Source organism: Arachis hypogaea, chromosome 8, assembly GCF_003086295.3.
Source record: "Arachis hypogaea cultivar Tifrunner chromosome 8, arahy.Tifrunner.gnm2.J5K5, whole genome shotgun sequence".
Classification (NCBI taxonomy): domain Eukaryota; kingdom Viridiplantae; phylum Streptophyta; class Magnoliopsida; order Fabales; family Fabaceae; genus Arachis; species Arachis hypogaea.
In genome coordinates, this window is record NC_092043.1 from 34,636,755 (window position 1) to 34,649,390 (window position 12,636).

The 12,636-nt window shown below is 28.1% G+C and overlaps 1 protein-coding gene across 3 annotated transcripts; it reads right to left on the minus strand.

The window, feature by feature from the left end:
* Positions 1 to 641: 641 nt before the first annotated feature.
* On the minus strand, positions 642 to 3,548 carry LOC112707178 (transcription factor TCP4). Of its 3 annotated transcripts, XM_072201207.1 has the most exons (5): positions 3,147 to 3,458; positions 2,866 to 2,913; positions 2,030 to 2,772; positions 1,183 to 1,905; positions 642 to 920 (listed from the first exon to the last, which is right to left on the minus strand). In XM_072201207.1, exons 3-4 carry the CDS (start codon positions 2,418 to 2,420, stop codon positions 1,238 to 1,240), a joined length of 1,059 nt encoding a protein of 352 aa, XP_072057308.1. In that variant the 5' UTR covers positions 2,421 to 2,772; positions 2,866 to 2,913; positions 3,147 to 3,458; the 3' UTR covers positions 642 to 920; positions 1,183 to 1,237. The 3 variants fall into 3 exon arrangements, with proteins under 3 accessions (XP_072057308.1, XP_025614592.1, XP_025614591.1); XM_025758807.3 differs by lacking the exon at positions 2,866 to 2,913 and having other exon boundaries at positions 3,147 to 3,548; XM_025758806.3 differs by lacking the exon at positions 2,866 to 2,913 and having other exon boundaries at positions 2,030 to 2,725; positions 3,147 to 3,498.
* Between the last annotated feature and the right edge of the window lie 9,088 nt (positions 3,549 to 12,636).

Here is a 12,636-nt window from a genome sequence, read left to right on the forward strand (position 1 = left end):
CTAGCAAGGTAGGAATAGGATCGGCATTAAATTAATTTGTACGGTTTTATGACTCAATTGATGATACTTTCGTGTGTGAAGACTGAAGAGGGGCCACACGTTACTATTGAAAATACGCCTAATCAAATTCTAATTTATTTCAATAATTTTCACTTTTTTTTCTGGTAATATATTTACACAGTTGGACTATGATGCTCTTGAAGATAACGAAGGATTAACTACTATTAAATTATTTTGCAGAGTTTACATGTGCAAATTATTAATCTAAAACAGATATAATTTTTTTTTCTCACTTTACTAATATAAATAAAACAACAGATAACTAATGATTTGAATAACATCAATGAAACTAAGTTACATGCAAAATGCAATGGACAGTTTCATTGCTAGAGGCATAGAGCTATTTGAAGTTGAAGGAGACACAGAATGACAGAAGAACACATTGCAAAATTGTTCAAGAAAGTGTGATTTCTAAAGTGATCCTTTAAACATTGTACTTGGGTGGGGCAAGGATAAAAGAAACCAAAATCTTTTTCTACTAGAGGAAGATAATAAATTAATAATAAATCAAAACCAAACCAGAATCTTTTCCTCTTGAATTACTCTATTCTCAACACTAACACAAGCAAGAGAGCTATAAATGACCAAGGAATCCACCTCAAAGCCCTATATTAATTGAGCAAAGTTTCATGAAGATATAATTACACAAATTTATCAAACAACTTTTGAAGGAACCCCCTATTAATTATAGAAGGGGGGAAAACACCAGTGTAATTGGCCTGCAATAAGGGAAAGAAAAGAAAGCCATAAAAAAAGGAAGTCGAATCCAACCAGACAAATTTGAAAGTCTTGTAGATGATCAAAATGTGCCCATCATCTTAATCTTCCCCCAAGATTGCAAATCTAGTTAGACACTGCTCCTGCATGACAAGATTCATAAGACATAAGAGGAATCCAGAAAAAGTACTTAATTTTCAGTATTGCATAAAAGGAAACAATTGATTTTGACGAGTTTTCATTATTTGTTCTATTAAATAAAGAAAAGCTCAAAAAGATGACATCTTTGTGCAAATCTAATGAAGTGGTCCCTTTCCCTTTTCCATTTTCCCTTGGATGGAATTGTTTAACATCAATGGTCCAAGAGAGGAAAAAAATAATGGGGATTCAGTGAAGTATTATTACCTGATACTGATAGATAGGGAACACTGCACCATTGTGAAGTTCAATGCTTTTGGTGTCAGTGATGTGAATTAGGAGAAGCAGAAGATGAAGGCCTGTCAGAACCAACACCATGGCTCTCATCTTCACCTTGAATCCTAGCAGGAATGCAGAACCCTGGCAATGCATCAGAGAGGAACCGGCTTCCAAAGATTGAAGCTTGGTGTTGCTGCTGGATTGGCTGAGACTTGTGGTTGTGGTGATGCTCGTTAGAAGAAGCCATTTGAGGAATCTCACTCCAAGGGCGAAGTGATGGTGAGAAACTGGACTGAAGGGTACCCCTTTGTTGATGATGAGAAAAAGCAGAAGAAAAACCAGGTGAATTCACCATGAAACCGGAACGGTTCATGTCGGCTTGCGTGCCTCCGGCATCACTGTTCCAGGCCACCATTCTCTGGTAGTTAGCAAAGAGAGTTTGGTCATTTGAAGAAGGGTTTTGATGATCTGCACCACCTCCTTGTTGTGACTGTCCATGATGATGAATTAGGCCAGAATCTTGGAAAGAATGAAGGGAAAGTCCAAGATCCTCTGAGGAGTTGTTGGTCCTTGAGATTATCTCAGGAGGGTAGCTCTGGAAATTGATGGAGGAAGCAGCAGACGTTGTTGGGAAAAATGCTATGCCACCATCAGTGTCAATAGGTGAAGGAATGAATGCTGAGTGGTGGTGTTGGTTTTCAGGGTCTTCACCTATATGTCGCACAAATATGAATACAAGTAAATTAGCTTGAAATTAAAAAACTACAAAATTATAAGGTAGCAGTTTTTATTTGATGCATATATGCATAAAATAAGCATAATGTTAGGTTCTTACCAAGTTGCCTTTGAAGCTGAAAATTGTAACCAGAAGACTCTGACTGTTCTGCAATTGCCATGTCAGTTGATCCTCCATTCTGCTCCTCCTCCACCTCATTGGTAGTGGGAGGAGGAGGAGTAGGCTCCCAAGGAGGGAGCTCGGCGAGTTTGTCGATGGCTGCTTTGGCCTTCTTGATAAGCCAGTCCACTGCCTTGCTTGGCCTGTCATAGCCAAGCCTGTCTTGGACATCATAGAATTGGATTGCAGTGTGTGCCGAGAGCCTAACTCGACGGTCACGCGGCCCTTTCGCCGTGTAAACCTTGCTGTGTCGATCTTTCCGGCCGGTGGATCGAACAATGTGCCCACCTTGGACTTGAACAATCTCTCCCCCAGTGCTCTTCATTCCCATAATAACTCACCACTTTTATATGCTATGTGGTTTGATTCAAACAAGGTTCTTCTTCTGTTCTGTCTCTGAGCCTATTTCATATATCATATATGGGGTGTTTTGTGCTCAAAATTTTGGTGATGAGAATTCAGATTATTTTTCCCTTCTTGAAATTGGGGTTTGGGTTTGTTATAGGTTTTTGTTGTGGATAGTACTCTTTGGATTTGGTTCCTTTCTAACTCTAAATTGGTGTTTCTTCTTGTTGAGCTTCATCTGAATTTTCTGATAGCTCTGCCACTTGCTGCTGATCCCAGAAAGAAACAAACCTGCAATTTCAATCTCTCAAGATTCCCTGTCCACTAGAGCAATACCACTACCAAATTCCAAAATCCAAAAAACCATAGCATGTGAATAAAAATACACACAACAAAACAAAAACTAATTTAACTCATTTGCTTTCTCTTACGTATTTCATCAAATGACTCATATGCATACATCATTTCTACAACTGCAACTACAACAACATAGAGTAAAAAGGACATAGTAAAAATAAAAATTAAACTTTATGATAGAGTTCAGAAGAATATGCAGTTTTTTGTTTTCTTTTCTTTTCTTAATTTCTCCAAATTCCAAGCCTTGAAACTGAATTGTACTAACTGGGAAGTGGGTGTTAAAAAACACATGGGTTCAGAAGGCTTGCAAGAGATTCAAAGTAGAAAAAAAAGAAAAGAAGATAATTTGTGGTACCTTTGGTTGAGAGTATGAGAGAGCTAGTTGATGGTTCTGCAAAGCGTGGGAGAGTGTGATGAGTGAAGAGATTAAAGATGTTTTGGTCGTTTTATTTTTAGCCCCACAAACGCAAATGTTGTTGCAAGTGTAAGAAAGAAAGAAAGAAAGAAAAGAGGTTAGTTTGTTGTCACAAACCCCAAGCTCTTTTTTTGAGCCATGTTCTCAAAAGTATATTATTTTGAGAAAGAGTTTTAGTGTATAGTTGTTGGTAGTGATGAAGTATGATTAAGGGGGATGGTGTATGATGGAGAGGTAACTCTCAATCACCATGTCTTCTACTTGTATTGTACCCACACCTTTTTGAACCCTTTGATAATGACATCTAACAGCTTTTCTTTGATTTATTTCCTTCCTATTTCTAATTTTCTTTTTTGTTTCCGAGTCCATTTGGTTTGAAATTAAGAAAAATTAATAACCATAATTTAATTAATTTGAATTGGTTTGTATTTAATTTATAGGTGGACTCAAACCAATTTGAATCGATAAAATTTGGGTTGGATTAGTTCGGATAATTTAATTATATCTAACTGAAAATAAAATTTAAAAAAATGGGAAATTTTTTTATAATATATAATAGTAAAGAAATAAATAGCAATACATCATTAATTTGTATTTAAATAAATATTATAATTTGGTACACTTTAATGTTATATTATTTTTTACTTTTTAAAATTAAATTAATCTAATTAAAAATTAGATTGATTTAGATTTTGCAACTTTAGAATCAATGTTCGAACCAATTAAAAACGGGTTTAATTGGGTATAATCCAAGTATATTTGATTATCCATTGAGTATATAACTAATATAATCGAATCGAGTCAATTTTAGTTGGATAATCAGATTATCCGTACCTATAAACACTCCTTTTTTTTGGTTCAATAAGAAGGAAATTGTTTTGATATAAGCTTGTAAATTTTTTTTTTTTGTGAAATATGATCGATTTGTGTATTTATTGTCAAAATAAAAAAAAATATATTTTTTAATATATGAAATTTGATTCATTTTTAAACGCTTTTTGTTAGTAAAGAGTATTATATTTTTTGTTAATTAAATAAATATTAACTTTTTATTTATTATATTTTATATCAATAATTCATATTCAGAATTTAAAATTTAAAATTTAATATTTAAAATGATTTTTTTTTAAAGTGGATTCGTATTTGTCATAAAAAAAATTTACTTTTGAACTTTTAAGGAATATAAAATTAATAAAAAAAATGTGATGTGTGCGTGAAGATAACATACTTCTCATAAAGATTGCACACTCGTCGTTATGTTGCCATGTTCTATATATATATTATAGCTTTTGAAGTCATGGCCTTTAATTTTTACTGTAAACACTGGTGAAAAGAGAAAGCTTAACTAGAAAAAGGTGCAGCATGCATTTACCAGAGCCCTGTTGATTCTGTGATTTTTAGCAACTTGTGTGGATACTTATTAATTGTTCCATGAATTTAATCCACCAAATGCAAATTTAATGCCAAATCACAAAAAGCTTTGAGACAGTGTCCTGCAGGCTAAATTAATTATCCGAATATTTCCTCTCTTAAATATTTATTATCAAGTTGTAAGTGATGTTGCTTATTTTCAATTAAAGTTTCTAAAATTGGATAAGTCAAGTTTTTAAGAGTTTTACACTTTTAGTAACAAACATTCTTGTAGTTGTAGAGTTGTAGTATTCTTATTATAAAGTATGTATTTGAATAATTTGATAAACCTCTTTTTAAATACCATTGAGATATCATTACACCTTGATCATTATTCATTTAAGTAATAACATTTTTTGTTTGCACACCATTCTAGACATTCTTAACATAAGTTTTGCAAGTACATGCGTGGAGATTATCTTTACATTAACCAAAGCTTTATATAATTTTGAGGTGGGTTCAACTAAAAAATTGCTTTTTTTTCAGTTAATGTCAGTTAATTTTTTTTAATTTATATTTATTTAAATTTTAAATTTTAAATTTTAAATTCTAATTTTTTTAACCTTAAATCTTAATCTTAGATTCAAAATATTTCAAAAATAAAGATTAAAATAATAATTCTATAGTAAAAAATTAATTATTAATTTAAAATTATTTTCTTATAGTTATTCTTATACTTAAGAAATGAAAACTAGCTAGTACTTCCTAGTTACTAGTAGTTTATCTCAATGTAGCATTTGTGGGAAAATGTGAGATAGATGATATAGTATGAAATTATGAATCAAGCAATTTTTATTTTTCTTTTTTACCTTGTGTGGTGTGTATGGGGTAAACGAGAACTTTGAGCATAATTTAGATTATCATGAATGTGCTTACATTATTAAACTAACATTTTAATTTTAATAACCTTTATATCTGCTAAAGTATACATGTGATTTTCTTAAACTTTACTAATTAGTACTATTCTAGGTAGTGATTAAGGTGTGAATCCCAAAAACCAATACGGAATCCATAAGTTAGAATTATGATAAACATGAAAAGCCGTTTTGTTAAGAAGAAAAAAATTGTTTAGATCATGGTGGGGGGTGTGGGGTGTGGAGGTGAACATTCATTAGAAATAAATTTTTGGTGGGGAAGGTACATTTAAAGGGTCCAAGGGAATCAGCATGTGCCTATGCAAACATTCTTTAGAAGGTGAATTCAATTCTATGCCACCCTTTATTAAATAATAGATTTTGTATAACAATTTATCATTGTTTAAAAATTCCCTCGTCTATGGAAAATTATAATTATTTATACTTTTATAGAGATCTTAATACAACATTCGGTTTGTGTGCTTAACTGCTTATTTTGAATCAAAAAGGAATATCTTATTCTTATTTTTTTTTTCACCAAAGATAATATTGAAGGAGGATCGGAGGATATAGTGGTTGACTAATAAAAAAATTTAGATATTAAAGATAAGAAAATTCGAATTCATAATCTTTTATATGAGTATAAAGAGATTATGCCATTTGAGTTATAAGTTAATTAGATTATGGGCTCAATCACTTGATCATATTCTACCAACAAGATAAATGTACATATATTTTATATGATGCAAAAGTATAAACTTAACCATAATATATTAATTAAAGATTGTATATAAATAACTTTCATAGTTAAAAATACTGAGTTCGATTTTTTATTTAGTTATTTTAGAATTTTCTAAAATTTTAGTTTGTACAGTATTAAAAATAGATAATTCTATCTAACTTTCTCTCGAATAAAAAGTTAATTATTTTTTCTGACATATGTTTAATAACTATTGAATAAAATAAATTATTTTATTATTATTTACTCTAACTCTTAATTTAATATGAATTTTGATAACTTAACTAATTAATTATGGTAAACCTTTTCTTTACTAATTACAAGAATTACTAGAGAAGTCCCATTTTATAATTTTTTATTCTTTCAAACCATCTATTTATTAAGTTTTAATTACTCTGTTGGTTTTTATACAGTTTTATTAAATTTGTAATTAGATTTCTATATTTTTATTTCAATTGGGTTTCTGTACTATTTTTAATTTTGTAATTAAGTCCATTTTATGTCAAAAATATTAAAACTAATAGAATATTTTTCCCAAAAAATATATGATGAAAGATCTAATTAGGTTCTTAATTATAGATATTTTTAATTTGCACAAAAATATTCAATTGACTCTAATATTTTTTTACCGTGAGAATGATCTAATTATAAGATTAAAAATAATACAGGGATTCAATTAAAAAATATATAAAGACCTAATTAAAAATTTGATAAAATTTTAAAAACTAACAAAATAATTAAATTATTTATTAATTAGTGCCAGAAAAGAAAAAGAAAAACTCAAAAACTAAAAGAACAAATAAAAAAAAATCCAAAAAGTAGTTATTCCATAACGAAACAGCAGAGTTTTCTCTAATTGAAGAAAACTTATATTTTTCATTGAACAATAATGGGGTTAAAGATAGGATATGAGCCAATCCAATATAGCCAGTTTTAAAAATTTGAGCATAGATAATTCACTGAATTTCTTCAAAGGAAAGAAAAAGTATAGTTTGGCTTCAATGGAAGAACCACAATTTGGTTTCTCTTTTATTTATTCTTTTTTAAATAAATGGATGGTTTAGAAAAAATAAAAAATTATAAAATAAAATTTCTTTAATAACTCTTGTAATTTGCAAAAAAAGTTTTACTATGCTTAATTAGCTAAGTTATCAAAACTAAGGTTATATGTATTAAGAGTTAGAGTTAATCATAATGACACATTCATTTCATCTGAAAGTTACTAAACATATTATAAAGGATAACTAATCCTTTATTTAAGAAAGCGTAGAATAGAATTTACCTTAAAAATAATAATAACGGTTGCAAAAGTGATATTTATATTATAATAGATACACATTAGTAAATGAAAATAATTTGGAAATTATTTTTTTTCCAACTAATATTCAATTAATATAATTTTGTCATTATTTTTAGTAACATGATTTTCTCATGATTTGGCAAACCTAACTAGGTAGCCTATTTATTAACACTGAAAGGTTCTCTCCATTTTTAAATAAATGTTGCTTTGATTAAACGTTCTCTCAAGATTCATATATCTTCTAGAATGACATAAATTTTTGGTCATATAAATCATAAAATGGTGTGGCAAGTGACTCGCATTCTTTGAAAATGATGTGGGTCTAGTATTTGTTCTATTTGTGATGTCGTATATTATCATCCAAATTCCAATCCTATATAACCACACATTTAATTATAAGATTGTATATGAGTTGAAAATTGAAATGGGATCATATTCGTTGAAAGCATACACATTAACACTCATGCATGCGCTTTAAAGTGCACGAATTGGATTTGCCAATAATTTCCTTCTTCATCATCTACATTTGTTTTGACCAACTTATTAGGTATGATGATAATGATGATTACGATAATGTATATTTGTTCTCTTAAATATTTATTAAAAAAAATTAAAATTATTTTTAATGTTTTAGTTGTTTTAATTGTGTTTTTCTTCAACATTTATTCAGATATGTTTTAAAATTATTATCACATCACATATTGATCCAAGCAAGTGCATAATCGGATATATTTAAAATTTTAAAAATTAAATTATTACAATTAACTGCTAGTTGTAAAATTAAAAGCAAATATAAAAATGAGGATAAAATACGTAGTAATAATATTGATCTCAAGTCATATACTTAAAATCAATTAATGGCACTTACACACTGCTTATTATGATTTCTTATATATAGAATATATATTTTATCGATCTTGTTTGATATATATGTATATATACTAAGTAAGTGTCTCTACCTAATACAATTTAAGTTTTTGAAATAAATAATTTTATAATATGATATCATATTTTGTATAATAAAAAAAAAACTGAAATTCGATCATTTTACTATTAAAAAAAGTATATGCAAAAATAATAATAAAAAAACTTTAAATTCTTTGAACATTCAAGCAAGAAAGAAAAAAAAAAGCTTACAGTACAAGCAAAGACAAAGAAAAAGAGAGAGAATAGAGAAAGAAAGGGATGAGTTTGAGGAAAAACTGAAAAACCGAATTAGTTGATGATTGATTAAATATTTCAGTACAATAGAGTGTGTCTATTTTAAGTGAATGTTAGTTATCTGTTATAACTAACTCTATTCCATGTAACTAACATCTATACACTCTCACAAAGTTCCAAACAAAAAAATTATGAGCGAGTATGTTACATATATATTATGCAAGTGCCTCTAGTTCCCTACATAATATCAATTTAAATTTTAGAATAAATAATTTTATGATAAATTCAAACATTAAATAAAAAAAAATTTAGGAGTTAACATTTTTATTAAAATCTAACCAGTATTTAATCATCAAAAAAAGAATGTATAATCATTAATTACATACTATTAGATATAATCTCATATCATTAAAAATATTAATAATAACTAATTATCGGATACAAACTATAAAATGTACTGTTCTTCTAGCATTACTGTAAATAAAAATTCTATCCTAATGAATTTAATCAATATTTGATATTTTTAAGTGTAGAAACAAATAATTTATTCATGTATAATAAGGTTAGCTCTCAAAATTTATATATGCCAAGAACAAATGTATAATTTTCATGCAGAGCTTAATTATCAGATGCCGAAATTTAGTGGATATGCCCGCAAATCTTTTTCTATTATATATTATTTATGCAATTTAATTATATCCACCCAGCTATAGAATCAACATTAACGGAAAGAATAAATATTTAAATTGATTCTTAAAAAAATAAATTGAAAATTTTGGTCTTTGAAATTTTTTTGTTTTTAATGAGTTCTAAAATTTTTTCATCAAAGAGATTGATCTCTTCATTATATTGTTTTCAATGAAGACTAATATATCTTAAAATATATTTTTCAAAACTTAATTATCTTATAATAAAATTTGTTAAAAATTTATTTGCTCAACATGTATATCAAAAATTTGATTAACTACGAGAATGTGATTTTCGAAAAATTGTAAAGAATAAAGTTAATAAAAAATTAGTCCAAAATTTAATTTTAAGAATTGTTTTAAATATTTATTCTAAAAGAAATATATGCGTTATATTTTTTGGTGACTAAATATATGTTTTATATGTATATTTCACAAAAATTATAAGAGAAAAAGAAAAACAAATGGTTGTTTATCATTAATTAGAACCAAATAAAGACTTTGATAATTAAGTCATATCTTTGTTTTTATTCTTTTATATTAGAAAAATATAACTAAAATTTTTGTAAAATATTTTTTTTTCTCATTTTTATTTGCGTACCAAACTCTAAACTATAGCAATCAATTATTTATGATCGTTGATGAATCGATTTTACTTACATACAAAAAAAAATATTATTAACTTTTTAATATGCTAATAATTGTTGTTGTCAAAATAATATTCCAACTAACTAAAAGAAGTCCCTAATAATTAATCATGAGATGGTGTACATATATATGAAGGACATATATGAGTAGAATCTTGTATGTAAGTTGTACCGAAAGTGAACGAAGCTAAGCATCATAAAAATGAGACAAAAGGGTTATGAAGAGGGCATCTTGCTACAGAACATGAAAGCAACACACGATGTGTTTCTTTTCTTTTTTGCTTTAATTATTCTTTCCTCCTCTACTTGATGAATCTGAACTTCTAACTCATAATTAAACTTGGCATTTACACATTTAGAACCAAGTGAAATAATGGAGTTCAAAAGAAATTCATGGTGACAAAGCACAAAGGTCTATGTAGCTAGCATCACTTGCACGTTACTCAAATATGTTAACCAAAATTTAAGTACTACCCTAGCTAGTTACGGAAAAATATCTTGATTTCATAGTTTAACTTATACAGTATATTTGGTAGAGCCCTAGCTATTTTTGTCGGTAACGTAAGGCAATTGGAAAATCAAGCACTAGGGTTTGTACATCACCACTCTTCATCCACCTAGCTAACATTATATTATTAAACATACATAAATTTTATTTATGAAAAAAAAATTATCATATTTTTATTCCTAACCAGACATACCATAAAATAATAAGAATAATTCTCTTTTGTAAAATATGAGAATAATTTTGTTACTCTCAAACTTAACATAATCATTCCTCTTTTATGGAATAACTTTTTCATTTTACCAAAAATTATCATCTGTCTTTATCATTTTATTTACCTTTGATTCTGAATCTAATCCTGCTAGCTCATACTTTTGAATGCTCATTAATATTGGCAGAAGGACGTTTTAACATATGGACAATAGCACGGCTATAGGTGGAGATGATTTTAATTAAAAAGCTGCAATATAATTAAATTAAATGATTAATTAATGCCCTGCTGTAATTTACTTACCGGGTACCTAGTTAAGTCCTTCACCACTATTTATATAAATTATTTTCTTATTATCTTCTTCTCTGTATATACATCTATCTATCCCTTTCTACCACCGAGTCACATTCACGCATGCAACACGCAACCCTAAAATTAACTGGCAACTTGCCATGCCGGTTACGGAACTCTTGATTGTTTAATTTGGTTTATTCAAATTTTTTTATCGAAGCAACTGAACTTGAATTGAATGAAATTACTTATTGGATGGTAATTTTTTCCCTCCATATAGTTAGGGTTTGAACAAATGATCTCTAACCTCCTAATTTATTTCAAATTTTATTCACTTTCTTTAATATTATCGATCAACAGGCTGCAGATGAGACTAATAATGATACGCAGAATTACTATTTGTCATGATGAGAGAAATTTCATCATACAAATATTATAATTGAACTGTTGTTTTAGCCATATAATAAAATAGATAATAGTAAGCAACTAAGCATTATTGATTGTATCGATGACTAGCTAGATACATATGAATTTTATTATCGTACTATATATATATGCACCTAAACTAATTAATTATTCCTAGCTAGTTACTACTACTATATGTTATATAGTAGCTAGGATAACCATTGTTTAACGGCGGTAGCTAACATTCAACAAGTTATAATTCCTCTATTTTTCTTTTTTAGAAAAGAGTAAACTACTATTTCCTAGCTTTTCAAAAAATATATCTTCAATTATGGTTTAACTAAATGTTATGATTCTACATTAGACACCCTAATTTATTTATTTATTTATTTTTTACGAAAGATAGAAAAACTCAAATTTACAACTTCTTAGATGAGTATGAAAAGACTATATTATTTAAGTTATAAATCATTGGCATTAAACACTTTAATTTTACTGATGAAATTAAGAACCAAACAATGAATAATAACTTTAGGGATATATATATATATATATATATTGGGTATTACTTGAAACCAGATTAGATTTGGTGTTCGACTTGTTTGTTGAGACGGTGCGTAAAACGTTTTGACATCGTATCTGTACAGTAGTAGTGATATCTATAAGGGATTCTGATATTTAAATCAGCAAAAATTTAAGTAAGCTTTTGTAAAAATTAAATTAAAAAAATGTGAATGTTAAAATATTTGTGGAGTAATAATATAAAATTTAATTTTTTTAAGATGATTCCTAAAAATTATAAATGATTATTTTCTTATATAATAAAAAAATATTCTCATATTTAATTGGTTATCATTTAAAATAGAAGAGGATCTAACTTATTTTCTAAATCGAGTAGAAAATAAATTTTTGAGACCCGAATCCAAGCTAAGTCAGATAGATCCGTATGAACGAGGCTATAAAGATTGGTTCCTGTTGGTATTGAGCTTACTTTGTGTGGTCCAATTTGAATGCAGTTTATCCATTAAAAAAATGTGGGCTGGACTTATACTTAATAGAGTGAGATATGATTAGTTTGGTATATAAGAGGCATTATTTATTTTGTTCATAGGGTTGTGAGAAAGGTATTTGAGGGAAGATGAGATAGGGATAGGAGCTGGGTTGGGGTGTGAGAATTGAAGGGGCACACTGCATGCATGCTGTTAGACTGTTTGAGACAAA

Bases quoted from the DNA above. Each gene is read 5' to 3' on its own strand.
- LOC112707178 (XM_025758807.3), bottom strand. From the start codon at position 2,420: ATGGGAATGAAGAGCACTGGGGGAGAGATTGTTCAAGTCCAAGGTGGG. The intron at 1,906-2,029 runs GTAAGAACCTAA...TGCGACATATAG, and splicing joins TCAGCTTCAAAGGCAACTTG to GTGAAGACCCTGAAAACCAA.